Source organism: Neomonachus schauinslandi, chromosome 3, assembly GCF_002201575.2.
Source record: "Neomonachus schauinslandi chromosome 3, ASM220157v2, whole genome shotgun sequence".
Taxonomy (NCBI): domain Eukaryota; kingdom Metazoa; phylum Chordata; class Mammalia; order Carnivora; family Phocidae; genus Neomonachus; species Neomonachus schauinslandi.
The window spans coordinates 5,844,510-5,871,747 of NC_058405.1; the positions used below are offsets into that span (position 1 = coordinate 5,844,510).

At 42.3% G+C, this 27,238-nt stretch overlaps 1 protein-coding gene across 1 annotated transcript in view; it reads left to right on the forward strand.

Annotated features, from left to right (window-relative positions):
* Positions 1–27,238, forward strand: part of EFNB2 (ephrin B2) — a 44,296-nt gene that overhangs the window by 8,617 nt on the left and 8,441 nt on the right. Inside the window, 1 exon segment of the mRNA XM_021695950.2 lies at positions 14,030–14,313. Coding sequence (XP_021551625.1) covers positions 14,030–14,313 — 284 coding nt within the window.

A 27,238-nucleotide genomic window follows, 5' to 3' on the forward strand; every position in this document is an offset into this window, starting at 1 on the left:
TCTCTCTCTCTCTCTCTCTCTCTCTCTCTCTCTCTCTCTCTCTCTCTCGGGTGCAACACCTGCTGTCTGCCCACTGGTGCTCCCCAGCCACACTCCCTGCAGGGTCCCTAACCTTAGAGTGTCTGAAGTGCTCCTTTCCCTTTCCAGCATCTGAGGACCGGAGGCACAGCATAGTGAAATGCATCTGAATCTTGGTGCTTGCTCTTCCTGCGAGTTGAGCTGGCTCACTGTGGCCTGAAACATTTGCCCTGGACTAGAACTATCTGTGAGTGGGGTCGGGCCCAGAATGGGCCTGCCAAAGAAGTTAGAAAATGCCAGTTTTCACGTAACTACCAGAACTAAAGTTGGGGTACATTTTAGATGCAAATAAACTCTTCTAAGCCCTGAGTCCCCCATGGTCTATGGGAAAATGGATCTTCATTATAATGGACTGTCTAATAAAGTTTACAAATTCCCCTAGATGAGTGCCCTCTTTATGACATAGATCAAACATAATTTCTTTAAATCTTTTCTCTGTAATCCCACAGCACTTTAGTTAAATACCTAGGGTCTAGAAAGAACATTATACATTGCAGCGTCATGATTCATATGCAAGCCTTAATCCCTATCATTGCCCTCCCGGTCCCTAAGAGGCTGGGACAAGAGCTGTTGTATTTTGGCAACCTCTATTAGCTAGTGGTGACGTCCAGTAAGGATCAGTCCAATGAACAGACACAATCTAGACGTATATTTATGGCTGCCTATGGTGTGTTAACTTGTCACCTGTAACTAGAAAACTCCCCGCCCCCTGCCAGAGCAATGGCTCTAGAACTTTAAGGCACAGAATCACCTGGAGGGCTTGTTAAAACAGGGCTTTGCTGGGCCCCACCCCCGAGTTCCCGATTCCTGAAGTCTGGGTGGTACTCGAAATTGACATTTCTAACAAGCCCTCAGCTGATGCTTCTGCCCCTCAGAGACCACACCTTGAGAACCATTGCCCTAAATTAACTTCTTTTTTTTTTTTTCCCTTGGAAACAGCTCAACATTAGCTCATCACCTTCTAAGGCTGTTCTGGAATCTCTGAAGAAATCTGTGGTCCTTGTCTTGCTGCTTTCTGCCCCATTCTTGCCTTGTTGGAGGCCATAGGGGATCATCTAGGTCCCTGAGAAGCTGATAAAGCATTGATTTATTCAACAAGCATTTGTTAACTGTGAGGCCTGTTACTAGGCTCTGATGATAGAAAGAACAATCTCTCCCCTCAAGAGACTTAAGTCCTAGGGTGGGGACAGAGAAGGCCTGGCGGAAGTATGGTTACAGTAGGTCCCTGAAATACACCGTAATAAGCAAGTCAAAGTAATAACAGTTCAGCTATGAGCAGTATGTGTGTACTGAGTACACGTCTGTAAGCATCCACAGTATTTCATACATCTGAGCATAGCTCAAAGACCGATCCCACAAGTGAGGCAAATAGACCCTGTGGGATAGCTAACCCAGTGATCTCAGCTACCTTTGTGAATATGAGAATCAGCAGTACCGATGGGTTTTTAAGATGCATATGATGATAATGGAAGGGTCAGGCAATTCGATTTAGCAAAGACGACCAAGCAAATGCTGTTTTAGTTTAGCAAACAGTACCTGCTTTGGAATCTGGCTGTTCGAGCCCAATCCCAGCACAGCCGGGTTTTTTTCACTGTGTAACTAGGGGGAGTACGCTCTATGTCTCAGTTATCCTAACTCTAAAATGGAGGCAGTAGTCTAATAGCGCTGAATAAAAGAGTAATAAAATTGTGGTCAGGATTAAAAGAGCTTAGCTCTGTGCTTGGCACAATGAAGCAATAAATGTCTGCTATTGTTAATAAAATTAATTGAATATCTGTGTGCCTGGCTATGGTTCATTTTGCCTACCATATACAAAGAATAAATAAAAACCACGTGTTAATAAAGATTGCAACATGGCATGTTCACCTTTTAAAGTTTGTTTTGTTGATTTTGTTCACCTGCCACCCTTCTATTCCTCCTTTAAACCTTTCCTCTTAAGTGAAACACTTTATTTTCCCCTCTACTGCAAATTCCATGCTCTCCCCTCTGCTCCCTACCCCTAATGCTTTGTTGTAACATTTATAACACTGGAGAAATCCGCTTCCCTACCATGGACTGAGGAGAGCCTGGGCTGAATCCACTTTGTGTGTTCTAGTACTGGATACAGTAAGAGATTGTGTTGTTGAACAGATAAAAGAATGCAGCCTGTAGGGATGGGCATAGTAGCCTCATTTGTGTTAATGTTACATGTTATTTCTTATTTAGAAACCAACTCACCTGGTGGACACAGTTTATTTAACAAAAGTCATAGAGGACTTAGCGTATGCCATATGCTGTTCTAACAGTTTAACAAATAACTGACTCATTCAACGTTCCCAGTAACCATCTGAGGGAGGTACTTTTATGATTCCTATAATATCAATGGGGAAACCAAGGCACATTAACTACCTTGCCCGAAGTCCTATAGTTAATAAGTGGTACGGTCTGCATTTGAACCTGATTACTCTGGTTCCAGAACCTGTCCTCTTAATTCTCTGCCTCTCTCTCTCTTATGCTATTGCTTGGAGTAATTAGAAATCGAATAACTAAATTAAGCATACATACGTTCATGGAAAACCATGCATACAAGATGGATTAAAAAAGTTTGAGGTGTAATTCTTCCCTTTGTCAGTCATTATTTATAACCGTTCCTATGATGGATACGCAGTTCTCGATGGACCCTTTGAATCTTTGATAACGAGGTTCTACTCAATGGAAACTAGACAGTTATGAAAGTATATAATATTAATGCATTTATTGAGTATTATTCCTTTGACTATTAACATCTTCCTTTTAAAATGTTAAACATTTGATGGTTTCTTTGGGAGAAAAAGAGGTCAGATTTTCGAGGAGAGTTGCATTTGGTTAGGTGCTGAGCATGTGTCAAGCTAAGGAGGTAGTATGACATCTTTTTTAGAGTCTAGTCACAATTAAATGCCATTTTATTTTGGATTTTGGGATCTGTGCCAGCTTCCAGCTTGTCAGAGCTGAGAAGACTCAAATCAAGTCCAGGCCTATTTCTACAGCAAACTGGGATTCTGGCTTCTTGCCTGTGGATTCATTCAGTATATCCCATCTGGCTTTTGATGTTCTGCAAGTTTGGAGCAGTTTGTTTCAGGAAGCCAAGCAGCCCGGGGTCCTCTTGCCTCCAGAATGAGCCTCTCGGCTTGCTTCTTCTCCAGGACTTAGTATCCGCTTACCTGTTGACAAAGCAGCCGGCTGGAGGTGTCAGCCAGGTCTTCCTTCCTTTTAGAGCTCAGGACCCACGGCATCCCTCCTAGTTTCTCCATGCCCTGTGCCCTTCAGTTTAATTCAGTCACAGCCTGTTTGAATAACTTAAGAGTATTTAATTTCTGTGCATGTTTGTGTCTTGGTGAGGCTCTACCGGGCTGCTTGTAGTGACCGAGCAGGAACTATACCGTCCTCAGTTACAGTGGTGCCCCACGCACACTTTTATAAGGGACAGTTTGGGGGTGATCTGTGTGGAAGTCTCCAGCCGGTCAGGCTTGACTCTTTTGTGCTGTCGGCGGGACAGATCTGACTGATGTGCAGCCTGCTTTTTTTCTTCCCTCCTCTTCCCTCCTTTCTGGGCTGTCCCAAAGCCATGAGAGGTGCAGGAAAATGTCTCCTGTCTTCTGCACAGCAGACTCGTCCCTGACCCTGCTCCCGAGCCTGGGAAGAAGGGGAAGTGTGCCGGAGGCAGGCGTTTGGGTGGTTGGTTGTAAAATGATTTCGCACAGCCTTGTAACTTTTCTTGGCAGGCTTATGCTTGACTGGCAGGGAGAAGCTGTTCTTATATGTGTTCTTATATCAAGAGAGAACTAAGAGTTTTGTCTCTTCTTCAACCGTACTTATCAAAGTGTTCATTCTGTAATCACACCGATGCCCGTGGAGCACTCCTCTGTGCAAGGCACGGGGGGTGGAGGGCTTGGAGTCCAGCAGGAAACTCAACAGGCTCCGTCCCAGGGTCCCACTCCAGCTTGAGGAGCAGGAGCTGGACCCCTTGGCGTGCCTCTTTCTCTCAGTGCTGTTTTCCCCACCAAAGGGGAGAGGTTTCATTCACCCATAAAACATGGGTGAATTGTTTTTCTAAACAGGCGAGATTCTTTGGAATTAAAAAAAGTGTGATGATAGGAACGAAAGGAATGGGCAGGCTCGTTAGAAAAGAGACGCCCTTTGCTGTGCATGGAGATCTCAGCTCCATTCCTTTGCAGCCCGCCCACTCCCCTGTGAGTTACATGTACCTTTCAGCCCTGTGATGTGCTCACTCAGGCCGAGGAGCAGATGGATCTGCAGCTTCTACCTGAGACAACATCGTGAGAACCACCTGGAAGTGGCCCTTGAATTTCTTTCTGTATGAAGGCCACTTTCCTGTCGGGCGCCTCACCTGTAAGTAACAAGCGTTCCACCTTCCTTTATAGACTCTTGCTGAAAGCATGGCTTGGAACAAGACCGTGCAGGTGCAAACAAATCATAGTTGGGAAAGAAGCTCGCCGCGTCTCTTGCCTCCGCGGCTTATGAAATCCCTGTTTCGATAATGGGGCCGGCGTGGATGAGCCAGCAGGGCAGATGGAGTTGGCCGGAGTGACTCACTTCCCTCTTGCTTTCCCACTGCGCCTCCCGGCACCCCAGCCTTACTCTTTTCAGCTCCCGAGTTTGGCCTTATCTGGCTACAAACTTCACTTTTCTGAAAGTTTTGAGGGGGAGCAGGGGTGCTTAGATCAGTGCCATAAATAAAAACCTGTGTTTTGTTTTGAGGTGGGTGGCTGCTTTTTGTTTTTAATTCCACAGCCGAGATCAACCAGTCTCTTTGAACCCATGCAAAGAAAATGGTGCTGTGTGTCATGTGCTGAACGTCTTGACTTACAGATGCAGATCTCTTCTTTTTTTCTTTTATTTTTTCTTTTAATTCCAGTATAGGTAACATAGCGGTTTCAGGTGTACGATACAGTGATTGAACAGTTCTATACACCACTTGGTGCTGTTTCAACCTCAGCTAGCTCTAGGCTGGCCTGTGCACTGGAAGTTTTTATTACAGCGGAGCAGAGGAAACTTAAATAACTTGTGTTATTTTCCTCAACGAAAATTTAAACTATGGGAATATTATCTTTGAGTGTTTTAAAATAAAACTTACTTTAGCCACCACTGTTTAAGCATTATGTCACAAATAAAAAACAAGATTAACATCAAAAGGAGTCAGTTTTCATTCAGTTGTGCAGCATTGTAGGCTGTGAAACTTAATATTATTTTGACTCGTGCAGTAATTGTAGAATGACAGGGAAATGGATTAAGTTTAAATACGAGTGCACACAGCAACTACACACAGACCGTCAAATGCAAGGCAAGGTCATTGGCCAGAGTGAAGGCCCTGGCTCTTCAGATTAGGATTTTATAAATAAAACTTCCCTTTAGACTGTAGTTTACTACTTTTTTCAAGTGTGTGCGTAGACAAAGAGGCACAAATACTGTCACGCCTCACCTTGAGAAGTTGCTCAACTGGTTTGCACACCCATCGGCTCACAGTGCTTTCTGAATTTCTGTGCTTCTCGTCTTTCTTTTTCTGGAAAAGATTTTGCTTGTCGTTGGTGTGAAGCTTGAAATGCCCCCCCCCCCATACACCCCCTGGTTCTCGGGTTTATAACACTTTAATGGCCCCAGATTGTATAGCCTGCTTTTATGCCCCTTTTCTTTTCCTTGAATAAATCAGGTTCATGTTGCAGATGATATTTGTTTGAGAAAAGTGTGAAAGAAGGGGCACCTGTGAAAACCAGCGATTGTCCCAGCACCCCAGACACTTTCAAATTAAAGCAGAAAATTTCAATTAACTCCTCCAGTTACTACCTTATTTCTTGAACGTTTAAAGCCACTGAGAACGTAGTGGTGCACTGGCTTCAAGTTTTAAGGTAATTACTTGCTGCTCCGAGCATCGGTATCTGGTGACCTAATTCTGTATAAAGCTGACACGCTGTAGCTACGCCCCACTCTCTCTCTGGTTTCAGAGAAAGTTCGTGCAGAATCTTGTTCTGATGGGAAAGTGCAAAAGGGGGCAGTAAAGTGCTATCCACAAAAAGGAAACTTTTCCCAAGTATTTCTCAGGGTCTCGATATTGCCTGTGTCTGTTGTGGGCCCTGCTTTTATTTATTCCCTTTCTAACAAACTCTTCTGTTTGGGGCATTTAGAGAGAGACGATCTTATTAAGCTGTGGCAGCAATGTGTAGTATTCAACGGAAGTAATACCGGAGGAGTATCCCGCCTGGTTTTGAAATTCACATACGAATTTAAGTCCTGCTTCTGCAGTATTTCTGTTCCCCAGTGCACAGAGTGTTTCTGAAAGGAATCTTGGGCTTCTGTGTTCATGCCCTTCTAGCCCCCCAGAGACGTGGAAGGCCCCCAGTGCATGGTGAGGTTCAGGGTCATGGGTAGGGGCTTATCCAGAGCAACCTGCATCTTTTGTCAGGAGGTGACCAGAAAGCCCAACCAGCTGCAGAGTGCTCCTCCTTCAGAACTTTGGACTGACTAATTTACAATTGAACTGTTCCTCTTCCCTGAAGCCTTTGAAATTTAATTAAAGTAAAACAGAAGCGTTTTATGGGAAAAGTGCATGTTTTCCAAAATGTCGTAAACTCAAAGTGTACGTAATATAGAACTCTGGCCTGCAAATAAACCTATTCTGTGATAGGACATGATTTTGGGTGCCAACTGCTAGGGTGAACCTCCTCCTAAAGCCGGCATTCAGATCCCCTGAAATGTTAGCCAACTTCCAGATTTTTCCAGTGCAGTGATTAAGCCTAAACTGTATCCATCCTGTATTTTTCATTTATTTTACTAGGGTTTTGTGGACTCAGAAGCTGATTTGTTACGTAGGCCACAGTTCCAACCATAATAACTTTAGTTATTTCTAAGGAAATGCATCAAAAAAGTTAAAACGTCTACAGGTTTTAAATATTTTAAGTGCTGGTTTTTAAAACCAGAATTATGAAAGATGGCTCAGGAACATGATATCATTTGTTCTTTGAAACTGTGCACTGAAAATGATGTTCCATCTGATCACAGAAGCATTTAATGTTTATCGTAGAAAATTCCGAAAAACATGGAAAGCAAAAAATCACGCTGGGTCCACCACCCAGGATCTCAAAGCTGTCTCAGGTAACAGCCCCAAGTTTGATCATCTGCGTATGTTTTCTGTGTTGTCAGAATAAGCAGAATCACGTACCACACATTGTGTCTATGTGTATGTTTTCAATTGAAATTAGCCATGTACTTACAATAATCATATACTCCGATGTAACTTGGAGAGGAAAAATAAAAACAATCCTCAGTGAAAAAAGTAGTACCTGTGCATTTATGAATCTTATTTTGCTCCACAGTGTGCTCCAGAGGTAGAATACCATGTGTGGGTCCCCTGTCCCCCCAGGTTACATAGTGGCCGGATTGGCACTGGTCCTGTTAATGAGCACCAGGGTCCCGTTCTCAGGTGGGTGATACCTGCCGTCAGTATGCAGAAATACTAGATATTTAAATTGATTTTGATGTACCTAGTAGTAAATGGAAACGGCTCTGGATCTGAGCTGACACTTTTTAACTTAGGAGCACTGTCATCGTGTCTGGTTAAAGGGGGGTTTGCCTGACCTGGTCATTTGTTTAGACATAGACATTGATCATTCCTGTCTGTGTCTTCTGATCTCTTTTATTCTCTGTCACCTTGCTACTTTGCATTCGGGTACCACTTACTCTTGTGTATATGGTGGTCTGGCATATCCTTCAATCATTTACCTCCATATATTCCTTCCCTCTGGAGAACCAGGCCTCCTGTTTTTCCGTGTATGTTTTCACAGACTCTGTCAGCATCAAGGAAGCCCCTCAGCGATTTGGCCTTTCTTCTAGGCTAATTTTGGACAACTTTGAAGAAAAGCATGAGAAGTCACTGAATGTTTGTCCTGAGGTGTAGGTGTCCCAATCAGGGACAAATGCAGGAGCAGGTAGGGGAGAAAATGGGCCATTTGTGGTGGGGTTGGGAGTGCAGCTATGGGTCGCCCCTATACAGCGATCCCTAAACTAATCTCAGCTACCTAAACTAATCTCAGCTACCGGCTTCCCGTGGACCCTCCTCCTCCATCTGGCCAGGGTGAGAAGTTGATGGGGCACCCACTGCCCCCATCTGATTTCTCAAGCACCCCCAAGACCTGGTAATGCAATACTAGTCAACAGAGGAATCCAGACCTCAGATCACACGTGTGATGTTCTGGTCTGTCAGAGAAAATTGCGTGTTGTGACCCCTGAGCTCTTAAGTAGCTGGTTTGTGCTTTAAATGCATTGTGCTAGGGTTTTTTTGTTTGTTTGTTTGTTTGTTTTGTTTTTTTTTTAAAGCATGGATTCCTAGTGTGGATTAAAACATTACAGAATATCATGTCGCATAAGGACCGTATTATAAATAGTTTCTATAATAATGAATATGAAGTTGAAATGTCTAATTTAGATTATTAGAGATCTAATTTAGATTACTAAATATTAATGTCTAATTTAGGTTATTAGATTGATTCAGAGTATTCCCTGTGGGAAGTAGTAGAGTCTGGTGTGGTGAATAACTTTTTTTAAAAAACTTGGATTACATTTGATAGGTAATCAGAAGATAAAAATTTTCTGGTATCCGATCATTTCATTTCAGGCAGGTTAACTGTTTTATTCCGTATTGTCTCCATATTTGACTCAGAGTCATCACATCTATTGTTGCTTGCTTGGAAGTGACTCATTGGGGAAAACCATAGGAGTTGCCTGTTTGTGCTCAGCAGGCACCCTCTCTTACCATTCTTGGGGGCGGGGGGGGCTGCAGTGAGCAGCACAGACCCAGCCCTGACTTCAAGGAAGCAGCCCTGAGCCAAGGTCTCCTGATGGAAAGGAGGGTATGATTCTCCCTCCCAGGACGGCAGCAGGTGACTGCTCTGCCCTTCAGTAGTAGCCTGGCTCAGAAAGGAAAGTGGCCTGGCTTTGTTTTCTGTCCTCTATAGGACATGCAGCACTGTAGGCCTTCTTTGGTTTTTGTTTTGGATTAGACACCAGCGGACTTTATGAAATGATGCCTATCACTACTCTTTGTTTGGGTGGAGTTCACAAAAACAACCTCACCTGTGTGGTATGGGTTGTAACTCTGTGCTCCTTTTGGTTAGAAGATAAATGTTATTTCATCACATGGAAAGAAATCTGTATTTGACTTCCACCGTGGATAGCCAGGTTAGAAATTTGAAATGAGCCGCTGGTTACCACCGTAATTCTCCCTCTGTGTTTTTTGGGTTTTTTGTTTGTTTGTTTTTTTGAATACTTCCTAAGTCAAAACAGGATTAGGTAAATTACTAAATATTACAAAATATTCAGGACATCGTTCTACTGTGTAGTCTGACTTATTAAGGTCTCTCAGTAATCTTGAGGTAATAAAATCCCAATGTAAAGGACCTAGCTTCAAAAACAGTTAGGATTTTGTCTGTGTTTTTAAGTCTGTGGTTACTGACTTGCTTTTAACATACGGGACGTAGTGCTTTCCAATCGAAAGTGGTGTTATTAAGAAATTCACCATTTTATTTTCATTTACATTTTGGATTCTCATAAATTGTCAGGAGACCATCCATAGTACTATAATTAAAACACAGATTTCACATAGTTGGCCAGTTTCTTCCTCACCTATTGGTTCTCAGCCTCCTGGGGCAAGGTGGGGTTACCCGATAGCCACCTTTGTGAGCCGTGGTCTCAGGTGACTACTTCTGGAGCAGCCTCCGCTGTAGGCACATGCTTGGTGTGGAATTAGATTCCACGGGACGATTGCAAGCCTGCATGGCCATTCACTTTCCCTTCGTTTTCCTTAACTTCGTGGCTTATCTATGCAAAGCTCAATTTAGAAAAAAATTGCATTTCACAAAACCAGATTTATGCTCTAATGTGATGCAGTGAGAACTGAAAAGTGTGCAAAGAAAGGGGGCTTTTCCTGTCGTGTCTCCTGTTTGGCACAGCGGGGCTTCATCTGTTTTGCATGTTACGTACGTGTGCAGTGATTAAATCAAGACAATGTGGTGGAAGGGGCTTCGATCAGTGCTTAGCTGAGAGTAAGTTCTCAAAAGCAGCCTTGTGTTTGTTAGTGGTTCTGGAGGGGCTAACTGCCTTGCATTTTAGATAGGAAGGGATTGTGGAAGACTGCTGTACTCCCAGATCCTTCCATAGAGAATGGGTCAAAAGCTCTGTCTGCACTGCTCCTTGCTCTCCAGAAACACCCATCATGCCTGGAATGATGTCTTAGAAATCTCATCCCTGCTCCCCCAGCACACCCCTGTCTTCCCAACACTAGGTGGTCCTGTCTACAGAATTCGTCCATGCCTATCATCTGCAAATAGTCTATGGCACATAATTTGACTTAAATTTATTTGTGTATATCTTCCCTTCCATTTGTTCTTTCATATTTTTTTAATGAGTACATTATTTATTGAGCATTTACCATATGTCAGCCCTTGGGCATTCAGCATTGAACCAGACACATGGGATCTGCCTGCCCTCAGGGAGCTAAACAGTACACTTCTGACCACGAGCACTTTACGCTTCTGTCACTCAGAGCATCTGCCACAAAATAGGTTTGCTTTACTTGTTATACTCACTTGACTCTCTTTTTGCTCTCATGTTGCCTTAGAAACAGGGTTCCTGGGGAGCAAAGGGGTTTTTGGGGCTTGACTGTGCACAATGGTAATGTAGGCAAGAAATTCATGATTCAGGCTCTCAGCTCAGCCACACTCTTTATCCGCTGAGGAACTATAATCTCATCAATTGAATGACTGGTGTGCTAACCAGTTTATATATGTGTGTTTGTTTATATATATTATATATTTTTATATGCATTATATATAAATCATATTGTATATAGGTAAACCAGGTTATATATAAATATGTATTTGTATATCTTGTGTGTGTGTATACATATATATGCTTCAGTAGCTTGTGTGTGTGTATACATATATATGCTTAAGTAAACTTTTAAAGCACTCAAGTGCTGGGTCTTTTTTTAAGGAATTATTGAAACAATTATTTTTTCAGGGAAAAGGATCAAATCCTTGCCTTACTCTTTGCCAAAATGTATTCTGAAAAGTAAACAGACGCTTTTTGAGGCATTTGGAATAGTGGGTTTCATCGGGATTTACTTTTTATGAGCATATCAAATATGCTTATTGAAATTCGAGATTTCTCCTCTTCCCTTTCATTTTGCTAAGCCATCCCATGGCTTACCCTCCCCATCCATCACTCCCCCATCCCTGACAGTTACCACTTTTTACATGATTTGTGCCTTCTGAAAGTACAGTCTAAAACATGGCGGTCCTCCTAGCCAGACTGGCCCATGTGTGGAAGGTTCCTGATCTCAGGCCTTTCAGCGTGGCAGCAGAAGCTGTTACTCAGATTTGGTGAGTGAGGAGACAGTCATAAGCAGTTGTTTACATGGCGGGCTGGAAATCTCCCGTGATCCTTTGGTTAAGCGGTCGGGCGGCAGGGGGCGGGGGGGGGGGGCGGACAAGACAAAAACCCTCTCATGAAGGAAACAGGATCTAGGGAGCATTTTGAATGAAGAAAGAGCTTAGTGAGCCAGACACACAGGGTGTGATGTGGGAGAGTTCTGAGATACGCAGACTTCGTATGTGGCTGAGAGGGAGTGGGGCAGGTCCGATGCATTTCCTTAAGGAAATTGACTGGATGCACAAGAAAATGGGTCCATCTGGCAGCTAAGGATCCTGATCTCTAGTGCCTGGGCAAGCCCCTGGAGAAATGGTCCAAAGTAAAAGTTGTTGGGTGTGAAGACCAGAGCTTTGAGAGGAGGCAGACACAGGCCTGCAGGCTGCAGACCTCAGCTGTGGTTTAGGAGCACTTCTAACACAGCTAATGCGTGCTGCTCACTCTGTACCAGCTCCCAAAGGAGCAGATTTAGGATCGAAAATGTGTGGCATGGGGTGGGCCCCCCAGGCAGGAATTGTCCTCTGGTTCTTGGAGGCAGAGAAGATTTCCTGAGAAGGTCAAAGAATAAAACATGAGGAAAAGGTTGTGTTAGGAAGGTGAGCAGTGTAATGGTCACCACACTTCTTCATACTGACCGCCGGGCATCCTGCCCCCACTTCTTAACCCAAAGGACACATAGAATTACTGTGAGGGGCAGGAGTGAAGGCGACAAAGCTTCATCCACAGACATTCTGATTCAGCCCTTCAGTCCATTCCCCAGAACCCAGAGTTGTGTTTTACCTGCAAGAAAGACAGAATTGCCTACAGAGACTACACTGGCCCTCGGGAGGTGGAGGCTGGGAGTTGAATTTTCAAAGCATCTCCCCAGAAAATTGTATATATGGCCAAGAAAGTCACAGAGAGGCTCTCACTAGTGGCGTTCTTCTTTTGTCAAAAGTTTTAGAAAAGACTTCAAGGGTGCACACTTGACTGAAATTTGTCAGTTACAAAAAAAAAAAAATTCATTTTGAGAAAAATTTTGTTAAATGATTCTTGTTCACTTTTCTTTCCTTCCCTTCTTTCTTTCTGTCAGTGAAATGTCTTATGTCCTTGCTAAAGGAGCTCAGGGAAAAAAAGCGGGGGGACCACACTCTCTGGGATTATAAATGACACATTCCCAAAGAAGAAGACAAACCACTGTGCAGCATGCATTTTTCCTGCCATAAAGAGTATTGGTTTTTAATATAAATCTATAGTATAATTTGTTATGTTCTGTGATGGTTCATAACAACCTCCTGCACTTTTCAGAAAATTAATACCATTCATTAGCATAAATCATAACCCGTTTCCTCAGTCTGTGCTTGAAATTGGGGGTGCCCCATCATCCAGGAGCTCGCTTGCTCTCTCAGTGAATTATGACCCATTAATTGTCATGGCTGGTGGGCTTCCCTGGTTAAATAAAGGATTGGATTGGAAGAATTCAGATGTGATGCTTTGTTCTTGGGCTTTAATATTTTAATGAGCCTGCAGGCTTGGCTGCTTACCGAGGGAGGAACGAGATGGGGTTTCTGAGTGTGCTCTTAGTGTTAGCACTTGTAGATGGATGTTCATTAGAAAGCTCTTGTTTCAGTTTCTCAGAGAAACTCCCCATTAAGAAAGATCTTTCAGCAGCATGGCAAGCAAGAAGGAGAAAAGAGAGGAGGGAAGCTTTTAGCTGTAAGCATTAAGGGGATATTTTATCAGTCGTCTTAGTTCTAAAGATTTGCTTCTAAGAATTAATTGGAGCAAATACATCTCAAGGCAGAAAAAATGGTTTGTGGAGCAGGGACAGTAGTTGCTGTCCTTGCACTATGGGGACTCTTCATCTTGCAGCTGAATCAATACGACAGGGAATTATTTCTGGTTATCTTTTATGGGTTTGTAAGACATTTCTTTTGTTCAGTGTAATAAAAAACCCATTGTCTGATCAGTGACTGACTAATTATGATAAGTAATTTGAAACATTCTTGATGAAACTTGCCTGTTAATTAACATCAACAGCAAATGGAAACTAAGAGGACAACAAAGTATTAGCGCACCCACTCTTCTCTGGAATTGACGCCATATTTCTATGGCATGCCCAATAAACCAAAGCTGCCGATGGTTAAAAAAAAAAATAACAAACAGGTGTGAAGGCCTGACTCACCACCTAGGAAAAGTTATTGTGAAGTTATACAAAGGAGTACTGAAATATTACAAGTGAGGGGGTGGTAGAATGGAGTGTCAGGAGGTTGACTTATCTGTTGCATAGAGTAAGGAGAGTGGTTTCTTTCTTTCTTTTTTTCTTTTTTCTTTAAAGCTTAATTCCTAAATACATTCATCCCATGCTGATCTGAACTAAGATACTTTTGACAAATACAAATGTGGATTTATATAGTTGTACTTTGGAATTATTGACATTGGCTATATTGTAATTATCATTGATATTGTTAATTTTTATCAACTCAATGGCTTTTTTTTTTTATTTTATGCTTTTTAGATTTCTACCTGGACAAGGACTGGTACTATACCCACAGATAGGAGACAAATTGGATATTATTTGCCCCAAAGTGGACTCTAAAACTGTTGGCCAGTATGAATATTATAAAGTTTATATGGTTGATAAAGACCAAGCAGACCGATGCACTATTAAGAAGGAAAATACCCCTCTTCTCAACTGTGCCAGACCAGACCAAGATGTAAAATTCACTATCAAGTTTCAAGAGTTCAGCCCTAACCTCTGGGGTCTAGAATTTCAGAAGAACAGAGATTATTACATTATATGTAAGTATGATTTTATTCATTTATCTTATAGAAATTAGAATGAGCTAAATAGGTTTGTATCAATTTTTTAAATTATTACTCTGGCAAATAATTTGGTGAGAGTCTTTGCTGAAAATTGTCCATTTTTTTTTTAAGAAACCTTAATTGAATGAGGGACCCTGTATCAATAGTACTCGATAATATAAATACCCAAAGAGGAAAAAGCCTCCTAGAGTTTTTATAGTATTGAAATAAGTGGATATTTATGAATGTACTCAGCATCTCTACTGACAAAAACATTTTTAAGGACCATTGGTGAGATCTCATAGGTAAATCTTGTGCGATGACTTCTCTCTTCATCCATCCATCTATCCATCCATCCATACGTTCACTCACACATTTAGTAATTTAGTATTTACTCTATGCCAGAAACCGTAAGTGCTAGGGATTCAACAGTGAACAAAGTGGTGTAATGGTGCCCTTTCCTTGTGGAGCTCATAGATTCAGAGGATGGGGGAGGGGGGGTTACAGGCAATCCAGAATTACACATTGACGTGTTAAAACCAGATTTAGAAGAATAAGACCGAAAACCTGGATTTGTTCAGTGAATTACCTTTTTCTTCCATCTACATAATAATATGACACATTGTTGCAGGAAATAGGTACTAGATATCCTTCGGGTCATATCTGAGTTACTGCTCCCTTCAGAAGGCTGTGAAGGCAAAGGGTGCTCGCATCCAAGCACATGCCCATTAGGAGCAAACAGTATGTGGGCACAAAGGTAGGATTGTTCCAGGCCCAGGGTTTTGTCAGAGTGCAGTCTGGATGATTACATCACTCAAGCAATGAAATATTTTTTCTTAGTTCCTTTGGTGTAAAGCTATGCCCATAACTGGGCTGGAGTGTGCACGCGTTTGTTACCATGGGCTTCGGTTCGTCAGCAAATGCAAAACTGCTCTCTCTTGGTGATCCAGTCTCATCTCTTGGTGATCCAGTGGAAATGGCTTTCTCAGCCTTCTGGCCGCTTTTGAGAGTGCAAAGTCAGGAATTCACCGAACACTTACTTAGTACTCAATTATACACTGTTTTTTACTACATTAGTCATGAAAACCAAGATGGTCATAGCTGTCTAATTATCTTGTCCTTGCTGCATACCTGAAACACCAGGGACTAAAAACCTGTTTTGAAGCCAACTTGACACAGAGTGGCTTAGCAAGAGTCAGTACCACAGAGAAAGGGAAAGTGGTAAATTATAGATTTAAAGGACTAATTATCATAAAACGAAAATAAAAGCATTCTGAGGGATGAAACAAGGAGGCAGGGTGGTAAAGGAGACAAAATGATAGAGAAATCTTTGAAAATAGAGAATAGTTATTAGGTGAAATCAATGGAGCTATCGGAAGCCTAGTGGTTTGCTTATTTATTTATTTTAAAGACCTTTTAAGCAAGACTGTTTGCCAAGGACACTAACGTGTAGCGCAGGGACCTGATGAATTCCCACAGAGGGCTGTGCCCCCCTGGGTAGGTGGGGGAGAGCATGCACAGTGCCTGAGGGGGGCGCTCTAGAGCACCTACTGCACCTGCTGTGCTCAGTCTGTCCCTAGAGCCACGTGTACCGCCCAAGTCCATGAGCCGGTTCCTCCCTGGAGATGAGCCACCAGACCCAGATTCTGTCCTCTTATTTTCATTTATGACTTCACTTCATGAAGATGGCTTTGTACAATCTGCGTCCCCCCTGAGTGCAAGCGGGGTTTCAGGAAGCATGGTGGGTTGAGCCTGCGGTCTGAGGTAGGATGCAGGAATGCAAACGCTCTGCACTTGATAGCCACACCTTTGTGTGTAACAGAGTGAGCATTTAGCAACTACATGGCATCCATACGTGACAGGTGTGTATTTAGAAGCACGATTTAATTTATAGTTATAATACTAATCTATACAGTAATGGCATCTCTTAAAAAAAAAAAAAACTCATTATTGGGCACCTGGGTGGCTCAGTCGTTAAGCGTCTGCCTTCGGCTCAGGTCATGATCCCAGGGTCCTGGGATCGAGCCCCGCATCGGGCTCCCTGCTCCGTGGGGAGCCTGCTTCTCTCTCTCCCACTCCCCCTACTTGTGTTCCCCCTCTCACTGTGTCTCTCTCTGTCAAATAAATAAATAAAAATCTTAAAAAAAAAAAAAACAAACTCATTATTAGTTTCAGTAACAGGTAGCCAAGCTCCCTTGGCCTCCAGAACTCGCCTCAGAGTGGCAATTATTGTGTAAAACCTCGTGGTAGCCTGGGATAAGACTCTTTTCTTAAAATAGAGCTAAGGGTTTTGAGTGTGAAGCAGTGAGAGGCTGTTGGAACGCTGCTGGCCAGGTGAGTGTCCAGGGCTCCGAGGCTGGCCAGGAACCAGGGACACTGTCACCAGACCCCTGAGCAATTCTGTCGCATCACAGACATGGGAAGACGCTGCAGAAACCTTGGAAAAGCCAGAAGCTCATTCCTCACGCCCGCCCCCGGCCAGCAGCGCTCAATGATAGACAGCTTCCCCTCGAAAGGAGAAGACAGATGAGCAGAACACATTTTAAAATAGTTTAAAAAGTGAATGCTGACCTTCCATTCTTGCTTCTTTGAGAATTCCAAGATTTTTAAAAGTCGCCGATTTCCACATCACGTGATCACTCACATATACCCCAGAGTCACACTTGACTTGAAAGAGTATCATTCGAGATGGCGTAATGGAGAGCACTCAGATTCACAAATGTATTTTGAACACCTCAGGTCCTCAGTTCACTTTGAGACCGTTAATAATGTTGGGTCGGGGGATGGGGTGGTAGGACGTGTATCCAACTCTGAATCTCCATTGTCTAGGCACCTTCAGCGCCAAGAGAATGGCTGTCATCATCGTCATCACTGTGTGCTGGTTCCTTCTCACGGGCAGGAACCAGAGAAGTGATGGTGTGGAGTAGTGCTACCCCCAAGGGGGACAGTCCAGTTTGTCAGTGGACAGCCCAGGTGTGGGATAATTCCCCAGGTAAACTGATTCCAGGAGCACTGGGCTAACAGCCCGGAGACCTCAGGTCTAGTCCCGTTGCCTGTGCTTAAGGAGAAAGTCACTTTATCTCTTTGAATTTTGACTTCTGGAAAGTTCTTTTATCGTTGTTGTTATGGCCAGTGACGGAGGTCTGCAGTTCCAAACCATTTCATGGTTGGATATATACATCCCGGGTAGGATGTCTGGTTTGTGTGTCTCTTCTCCAGTTGAAATGGGTGGGATCTGCTATGAATTCTCCAAAGACATTTAATTTGATTTACAGTGTTACCAGATTTTTAGAATATAGTCATCGGACTTTGGAGTTTTGGAAGTAAATACTAACTTTCAATTGCAAGTGTATTTTTAAACCTACCAAGTATCCACTAAATTCCCTTAGGAAATGACATGACAAAATGATACGCTTCCTCATTAGTTCTTCTCATAGATGATTATTTGCTTTGACATGTGGCAAAATGATATTATGTGGGTTTTCTTCATGTTTAGAACTGACTTTTTCAAGTGATCTATTTCAGTAATTAGCCTTAGGCCTGATTTGCATCATCAAATCTCCTAATCTCAAATGATCCAAAAGTAGGGATGTTAGTGCCATTTGGTCTGAAAAAACCCCTCCGTTCTTTACGACGTTCAGATTCTTAATTGCCTTAAAAGCATAGTAAGCATTGTATATAACCTATAGTTATGTTTATAGTCTTTAAAGTTTTTTAAAGTTTATGAAATAACTATCTGTTCTCAAGTGCCCATTTTCAAGGGAAGCTCTACCTCAGGAAACACTCCAGTTAATAGGAGAGCATTCCTGTGTTCTCAGCCTTCGTCCGCGTTTGTGTCATTGACTTTTCTTGTAGACACTTTCTGTGCGTGGTTTACAATTTCTTTGAGAGACCATCACCCAGCGGTAAATGAGTCAGCAATTTTGGTCTGTCGGCCCTTTGCAACATCCAGCCTTATGAAGGTTCTGTAGGTTGGTTATCCAACCTCAGCATGGAAGCTTGCAAAATACCTACAAAGAAGTTTTCATCACTCTACCAAAATTATGTGAGTCAGAGATGGATGAAAAATGAGTGCCATTGTGTTGATACTTTTCAGGTGAACAGTGGGCGCAGCAGGGCTGTGTGACAGAGGCGGCCATGGGCACAAGGCCCCTCCCAGTGTAGCCTCCTGTAACTTCTACGATGTTTTACCTCAAATCCATAGCCGAGACCTGGACTTGTGGAATGGTCTGAAAGTCATCATTTCTAACAATTCTTTGATTAAAGGTTGTCCTTTTATGTACACCCTGCCGTATGCACAGTGGGCCTTTCCAAGCTGCCCGTCTCTTTCTTGGTCTTGGGAAAGTCTTCCTTGAGGAGTAGTCAACGAGTTTGACTGAGTCACGATTTCCTAGGCCATTGGTTTAGTTTTGTAAAGCAATTTTTAAAAAAATCAGACCACATGAAATTGGAACCTCCACAGCCAGCTTTGCTTTGCTGTTTCTTAGGCATAGGCTTCACTTCAGAGCAAAATCGCAAAAATAAATTTTAAAATGCTTGCATGCAAATATAACAAAACACTATTCCTCAAGAATCAAAACAGAGGAACAACAGATTCCATTTCCTGCATTTTTGTTAAATATATATGTATATATGTATATATTTTATTTAGGTGTGTTTTCCTTTTGTGTTTCCGATTTACTTATTTCAGGAAGTAGGTATGGCAACTGGCATGAAATACACTGGATGTACCCTAACCTCTCCTCAGCAAAATAGTCTGGGAGCTTTTGAATATCCTTTGACATGTAGATTTCTTTTCAGACATATAAGAATGTGTGGCCTGTGTAATGATTATGGGTTTTCTGTCACGAATTAATTTATATGCTACATTTCCCTTAAGTTTAGTGATAGGACAGTATCAGCCTGTCACTTCTGTCTCTGACTTCGCGGTGAGGATTTATGTTTTAGACCTTGTATAGAATTGCCGAATTCCAGCATTTTAAACACATTTTTATTTCTCACCTACAACTGTCATCTTTGTAATGGAATGTCCATCAGATTCTTGGGTGTCTGGAGGATTATCTACACACACCAGTTGGGGTGACAGATGAGCATGGTAGGTGGGAGTCTGGAGTCAGGCAGACCAGGGTTCTTGAATGCCCTTCAACAAGTAACTCCCCAGCCTCTGTCTTGAGCTCTTCATCTGTGAACTGGGCATAGTGTCAGCCTCGGAGGTTGATAGAGTTTAAATGGGTTTTATGTGTCAAGTGCTCATTTCCAAGGTCGGCTCCTAGTGAGTACAACCGAGGGGTCCCCTTGGAGCAGAGCGGGTGTGGCGGAAGACCAAGGGCAAAGTGATGCCTTCCTACAAGCTAGCGGGTGGGGAAGATGCACTCACAAAATGTAATGTTTTTGCAAACCATCCCTAAAATGAAACTCCAGAGAGTTTGCAGGTTTCAGTAATGCTGCATAACTTAATTGTAAGATCTCTGCTCTTTGTCTTCTTGGAGTGTTAATAAAAGTTCTTTTGTCCTTGGGCTTCCTTTACCAAGAAGCATGCATTTACGTATGTTTTTCTTGGTGGAACTGCCGGAGCTTGTTAGCAGATCCTCTGTAAGACCCAAAAGAGACAGACCGGGAGGAGTGTTCTATACATATAATCATTTCCCCACTTGTCATTTCACCAACCTTGCCAGAGCTTTTTCTCCGTTCCCCCGCACACAAAGGAAAAACTGTATTTTTATTGATAATTTCGGCAGCATCCTAATGTAGTATAAATATTCTCCTAGACAAAAAAAAAAGGTGTGTCAGGGTCGCCTTGTCACTGAGACTAGCTGGGAAAGAACGTTTCATTAGTCTGATAATCAGAAGTGTTGTTTCTATTATTTTTTAACATCATGTGAAATCCTCCTCTGACGGTACTGAAGGCCCTTTCAGAGTGTATCAGTAAGACTCCTGGTTGAATTTCATATGAATAAAGCTTACATTCTTTACACTTAAGTTACGAAGTCTCAGCTTCTGCTTAACTGGAGATTGGACTGAGAAACTTCTGGCTCTGTTCAGCTGGGCAGTAGTGAGAGTCCTGTGAACACTCTTCCTTATTCCCGGAAGTCACTAAGGAAAGAATAAGATGACTGCTTCCTAAAGCAATGGGAAGACGAAGGAGAGGAAAGACTAAAAACCCTATGTACAAAATAAGAGCAAAGCAAGAGCAGGTGAGAAATGAAGATTACTTGGGAAAAAAAGGAATTCTTTACAGATTGCCCAGAGTAAAACTGCCTTTACAATTTCATAAAATACATGTCAATATCTCTAGTGCCTGTATTTACTTAGCCTTATAAATAATCGAATAATATTAGAGAATGAGTGAGACATAGTTTCTTTCTTAATAGCCTTTAAATATTCACCTTGAAGATCACCACTTAAAGCAAAATAAAGCACTTAAAAAAAAAATAGCCAAGAGGCATAGACAGACATAAAAAAGATGACTTTGAGAAAACTTATTTATGTAGTTCTTAAGAGTCACACATTTGTTCCTGAAATTCTGAGATTCCAGGCTAGGTGTTTGATCACTTAAAAAGGGGAGTGTTGGGGCGCCTGGGTGGCTCAGTCGTTAAGTGTCTGCCTTTGGCTCAGGTCATAATCCCAGGGTCCTGGGATCGAGCCCCACATCAGGCTCCCTGCTTGGCGGGAAGCCTGCTTCTCCCTCTCCCACTCCCCCTGCTTGTGTTCCCTCTCTCGCTGTCTCTCTCTCTCTGTCAAATAAATAAAATCTTTAAAAAAAAAGGGGGTGAGTGTCACAGCGTGACATGCTCTGTGTCACTTTGCAGTCTCAAAAATAGGTGGTAGAGAAGTTTTTATCACTCTGAGAACACGAGAACTTAGTCTGAGTAGTTCCTAAGTGGTACATGTATGGTTCACCCTGCCGTGAAACGCAAGAGTCAAGACTCCAGCCAGGGCTAGGGGACCCTCAGACCAGCATCTTCAGCCTGTGACAGTGCCCCTGGGTCAGCAAGCATACGGAGGCATACCTCGTGAGACGAAAGGTGTGCATACATGTCCCGTCCCATGCGTGGTGTAGTAAAGGGAGTGTGCGTACATGCATGCCTCCCCCACTTACACAGGGACGGTGTAGACACTTACGTGTACACACAGCACATACGTAGAAGTACAAAGAAGCTCACACGGTTCAGACACCTGATGATCGCTGGGCTTGTCCAAACGTGTGGGGCCCGCGCCCTCTTTTGTATCGTGTAACCTGGAACTGACTTCAGTCGTAGTCCCCAGAGCTGAATTCAGAAAACCCTACAGGAGCAGGCGGGAGGGAGAAGGGGTCAGCGGGGAAGGGGGTTGCATAGCAGCGTGTCAGGTCTTCCACATTTCCTCTTTATCTTTAGATCTTTTCATCAATGCCGTGTCTTATTAAGACATGCTACTATGCGGTTTTAAAAAGCTATCAAGTCCTTCAAGCCCCTCAACGGAAAGTTGCTAAATAGTAAAATTATCAAAATGTTCCATTTCTCAAATATACAAACTGAGGCAATGAGACTTCAGATTTCCTTAGTCAAATACAAGTGCTGTGGTTGAGGTGGGTGGATGGATGGGCAGATGGGCGGGCAGCACGGCGGGCACGAGCATTGATGACGTCATAGGGGGACCCAGGCTGTGTGTTACTAACAGGAGTTCTGCTTTGAAAATGGCTTTTTGCATTAGTGACGTAGCCCGGTTTCATCGTTCCTGAGGTTCAACAAGGAGATGAAGGTATTCTTTGATTGAAGCAAACATGTGGAAAATTGCTCTGGATTCCTAGAGAATAGAACGTGTCCCCTGAATGGAATAAGGTTCATGTGTAGGGCACATTCAGACAGGACACTTTATTGGGGTTACCACTGGTCTCTGGATGGTCAAAGCAAATAACATCACGTCCATCTAAACTCTCATGCCGTGGACAGTGGCGCATTTTCTCCTTTGCAGTGTTCTATGCGAAACTGTCAGCAAACATTAATTCAGTCACTAGCGAAGTCTTACCACCCAGAGATGAACTCAGCCTCAGATGGGTATTTTCCACTTCAGTGCTGCAGATGCCCAATTACTGGGCCATTAATATCATTGCATGCGATTAGTGACAGTAGAATGAGCAAGAAGTTATGGGATGGGCGCCCTCCCCGCCATGAACTTTTTACTCCAACCCTTTGCTATCTAGACATTTCCCTATCTCCGCATGGATATTTTAATGATTAAGACTGTTAAAAAGCCAGGAGTGGGCAGTGGATTGTGTGCTAGAAATAATTCACTCTAGCATATGCTTCTTCATGGTTCAGAATGTTTCCATGAGATATTATCACTGTCTCTTGACCGGGAAGCCTCAGTTTTACAAATCTGAACGCTTAAGTAAGGCTAATATAGACAATAGGGAATAACGTTTTATCTTTAGAACTCTTACATCATTCTTGCTGTGATTTTTTTTTTTTAACATGAGTTTGGTCATTGTATGGAAGTCGTCTAGCCACCTATTTTTAAAACCTAATTCCTCTTAGTAGATTTTGGCCCATATTAAGGTTGACTCTCATGCAGAAAGGTAATTGTGATGAAAAATGAAAACTTTTTTTTATGAGATCTTATTGCAATTTTTTTTTTTACCTAATGGAAGATTCCACCTGCATAAATCATCCTAACTTTTAGCCATAAAATCTTAGAAACAAGTGTTTTCCCTCAACAAACTTCCTTAGCAATCAAGACACTAAGGCGTTGCAAGCAATATTTTCAGGGGAAATAGAGGAAACCACTCCGTAATCAGTCTCATGTGGTTAGCGTGCCTCTAGTGAAAGGAAAGAGGGACTGGTCATTTATTGCTAGGACTGTTTGATCTTTCTCAGAAAAATGTCACTGCACTGCTGGAGCCTGGAGGGTAGATCTTTCGTTGACATATAGTCCCTGTGTGTACACGTGCATGCTCACGCACGCACACCCACAGCACATGCACGCACACACAGTCAACGCTTCTTACCCCATCCTTTTCAGCCTGGTATGTAATCAGTGATCCTGCAGGACTGTTCTCAAAGGTAACTACGGCTCTTAGCATCTTTAATGATTGTCACGAACTGCATCTTTGTGTACAGTTCTTGATGGCTGAAAGATTTTATGAGTAAGCAGTGATAGAATTCTTATGCTCTGGATGTGGTGACTGTTACTTTATATTGTTACTGTTTTCTCAGTAGGTTGACCTCCCTCAATGTCCAAGTCTCATGGGATCTATGAAATAGGAGATAGAGTGAATATACTGGCACTTCTGCATAGTATCCTGTTGTCTCCCCCTTCTTTCCCCCAAATTAATATAAAGTGGCAGAGTAATATATGTCGTTAAATCTTCCAGTAAATGCACAAAGACAGTTGACCAGACTGCTTCAAGGTTGTTATACCTCGTCTTATTTCTGAGCTGTCAATAGAATAGCCTGTCATTGTTCATGATGAACCTTTGAAACTGAGAAAATTAAATTACACTGTTTTATTCAAGAGCATCCATTTATATTTGATACCTGCTATCTTTATTCACATTTTAATACTAGAATGCAACAGGGAAGGTCTAAATTGTAACTCCATTTTTAAATTCATTTTTCCAAACAGTTCTGTCTAGCAGAGAAACTAATGAATTGTGTTGTGTAGAAGTCACTGGGGCTATGCCCGTTATTAATTCTTAATGCATGATTTACTGCTTTAAAATTTCAAAACACAACCATAGTGATGTGGTTTTAATTCAAGTGATTCTTCTTATCATACTGGAACAATGTTTCCTTAGGTGAGAAACACACACATCCTACCTCACTAGTCCCTTATACAGTGTTTAAACTGTGACCTGTTCCCCACACACTGAAATCAGTTAATCAAATGCCAGCAGGAGCTGTCTCATCAAGTAGGGATTAAAACAAAAACAAAACCTTTTTGTGGATCTTTATTTCACTTTGAAAATATCTCCCTTTGTATTTTTCCTTTTTCAAATTGAGGCCATTTTAAGAAGTGTTTATATAGCAAAGATAAGGCAAATTTGGTGTTATGGGATGAAATGCCATGTGCTTTGAAATAATGCTGAATTTTTTTTTTTTAACATCCTGCCAAACAAAAATAACGAGGCCCTTGGAAACTCACGATGACACATTCCTCATCTCTTGCACTGTAAGTCCACAAAGAAAAACACATAAAAAGAAGCTAGAAGTGAATTTTTCCTCCTCCTTTTGGCACATTATACAGCTGTTTCTGTCTCAGAAGTTTTTATTAAAATTACAGAAAAAGGCATTTATTTTTGGCATTCAGTGAGCATTATCATCTCCATGTTTGGAATCTTTCTCCTCAGTCAGTATATGAAAGGATACTCTTCATCCTTGAGGCATTAAAATCTGCACTGAGATCTGGAGATTGAGTCCCTGTTTCCGTAGTCCACATTGTGAATATGAATTGATGTCAGGGGGTTAAGGAGATAGATCTTAGTTTCCTGGGTTGTATGTTCACAGTAACTGATTACATTTTTATCAGGCTCCTTGTTTTCCAACTTGCAGATCTCATTCCATCTTTTTTTTTTCTTTTCCGAGAGTTGCTAGCCCTGGTGGAAGGCAGTAACCTAGTTTGTGTGCCATGTTTATTTGAATCTCACGGCTTCACTTTCCATGTTTCTCACTTGATTCTGCTTCTTTTGTTCCTCAGTTTGTCAGGTGATAGGCTTTTGGTTCTTCTGAGTCTGTGTTGAGCTGAAGGAGAGAGACCGATGTGTAGGAAAACTGGCCTGAAGAAATCAAAAGTAGGAGGGCCAGCATATCATGACATGGTGGAAGAGAATAGTACAGGGAGGATGATAGTGATAGAGAATTGTCATAAAATGCTGTTTCATAATTAGATAAGACAAATGTGTCCCGTGTAGCTTTATATAAATTATGGTTTTTATTCTTATCAGACAACTGAACTCTGTCGCTTTACTGACCCTATATAGCTTATTACCTGTCTCTCTTTGGTCAACTGCTTTGATGAAGTGGATGAAAATATTTGCTTTTGAGTGTCAGTCACCCGCCCCATCCCAACAAGCTACATTTTAAAATAGTTTGAAATACCCTCCAGAGTAGCAGTGTTTTTTTCATCCTTTCCAGCATAACCAAGAATTTTCCTTCATAGCTTCATAGTGAAGCTATATATTATCCTGGAGAATTTTTTTGTGCTGCCCTCATTCCTGACCTCTTTTTGAATGAGGCTCGTATATCGGCACAAACCCAGCAGCGAATTCTCCATCTGATTAGCACAGTGTTCCCGATGTGATAGACTGAAAACAGCCCGAATCCAATGCTGCTGCGTAGCCCCCTGGGTGCAGGGCAGTAACAATCAGAAGAAGCCAGGTTAAGATGCACTGTTACTTCCTCTCCGTGGGCACAGTCTAGAAAACACAGCCAGAAAAGATTCTTGCCCTTTTAGTCTGTTTTATTCACTGGTTCTCTTTTCCCTGCTCCGATAACCAGCGGAGGATTGCCAGTGAGTCAGAACTGCAGCTAAGTGTAAGTCCGTGTGCAAATTCATGGGCAACCACAGCTGTTGGCTGGTGCAGTTTTCAGATGTGAAGAACTCTCAGGCAGTGTGAACTCCGGGTACTTTTTTGCTGAGCAATGATCTCCACCCACTGAAAATCAGGCCCCAGGGGAGCAATCTAGTGATTTCAGTATACTTAGGACATGCAATTAGATCCCCGAAGCAGAAGCTTTTAAAAGCAGGCCATAAAATGCCCATGTATCTTTATTAAGCCTATTTTCTAACTGGATGGAGAAACTTTTCTAGTAATTTTTAATTTTATAAAGTCTATTTTTTTTCCTCTAGGCCAAGGGGAAAAAAATGTCTGGGCACTAAAAGCTTAGGTATAACAGTGTTATTTTTTCCCGTCTCTAAATGATTAAATGCAATTTCATCCATTTAGTAATACTATAATTGTGGTGGCATTAGCTAATGCCGGCAGAGAGACACAAAGAAAAAAGTGAAGTATAATGAGGTAACAATTTATTTTTACTCTCTAAGTTAAAAATTCCTAATACATTCAAATCAACAATAAAAACATTGCAACATTGTCTGCTGAAATGAAAGTAGATTTTTATCCCAAAGCATTAGCAATTTCTTGTTTCTCAAAGTCAGCTGTAAGCCTGTTTTTTAAAGCTTCTTGGTGACTGGGTGTTATGGCAGAAATCAGAGTTTAATCTTGTGGCTTTATTTCAAAGCTCACCGCCATAAGGAGGGGCAGTCAGGACGGGACACTTGTCAGGGTCCTTGGTCAAGGCAAGGAGGACCTCAGGGGGACCTCAACACTGAGAACCACACTCCCTACACTCCCTGATGAGGAGGTATGGTAGGAAGAGTGAGGTTAATTTTCATTATGGCATCAAAATAAGTTCAAGTCCCTCTAAATTATTTTAGACTTGCTCTGAAGTTTACTGTCTGAAGTTTCCGTGGGTTGCTGGCATCTGAAAACCGGGTTTTCTGTGACCGCTCAGGTCATTTCTAACGGAGGGCGGGGCAAAAACCTTTTCATGGCAGAACATCTCACTGTATTATATAGCTTATCCCCTTCTTAAGCAACCAGCTATTGGGGATGCCATGTTAACATTAGTAATAATTTTTTCAATATCTTCCAGTAACCTTTGCTGCTCCCAAGTTGACTTAAAGGGGAATAAAGCAGAGTCTGGAATGCATATCACAGTGTTCTGCCTCCTGGCCCACCCTCCCCCTTCACCAGCCCCACCCCCTCCCAACCAGCAGCAGCCTCTGGTGTCCAAGAACCCCAAGAACCCTACAAAGGCACAAGCTTCCGTTTCCCTCTATACAACTCAGGGCCAGAAGGCTTTTTTCCCCTCACCCAAGGAATAAAAAAGTTTCAACTGTTAAAGATGCAAAGCAGGTTCATTCTCCTGCTGCACAATTTTCC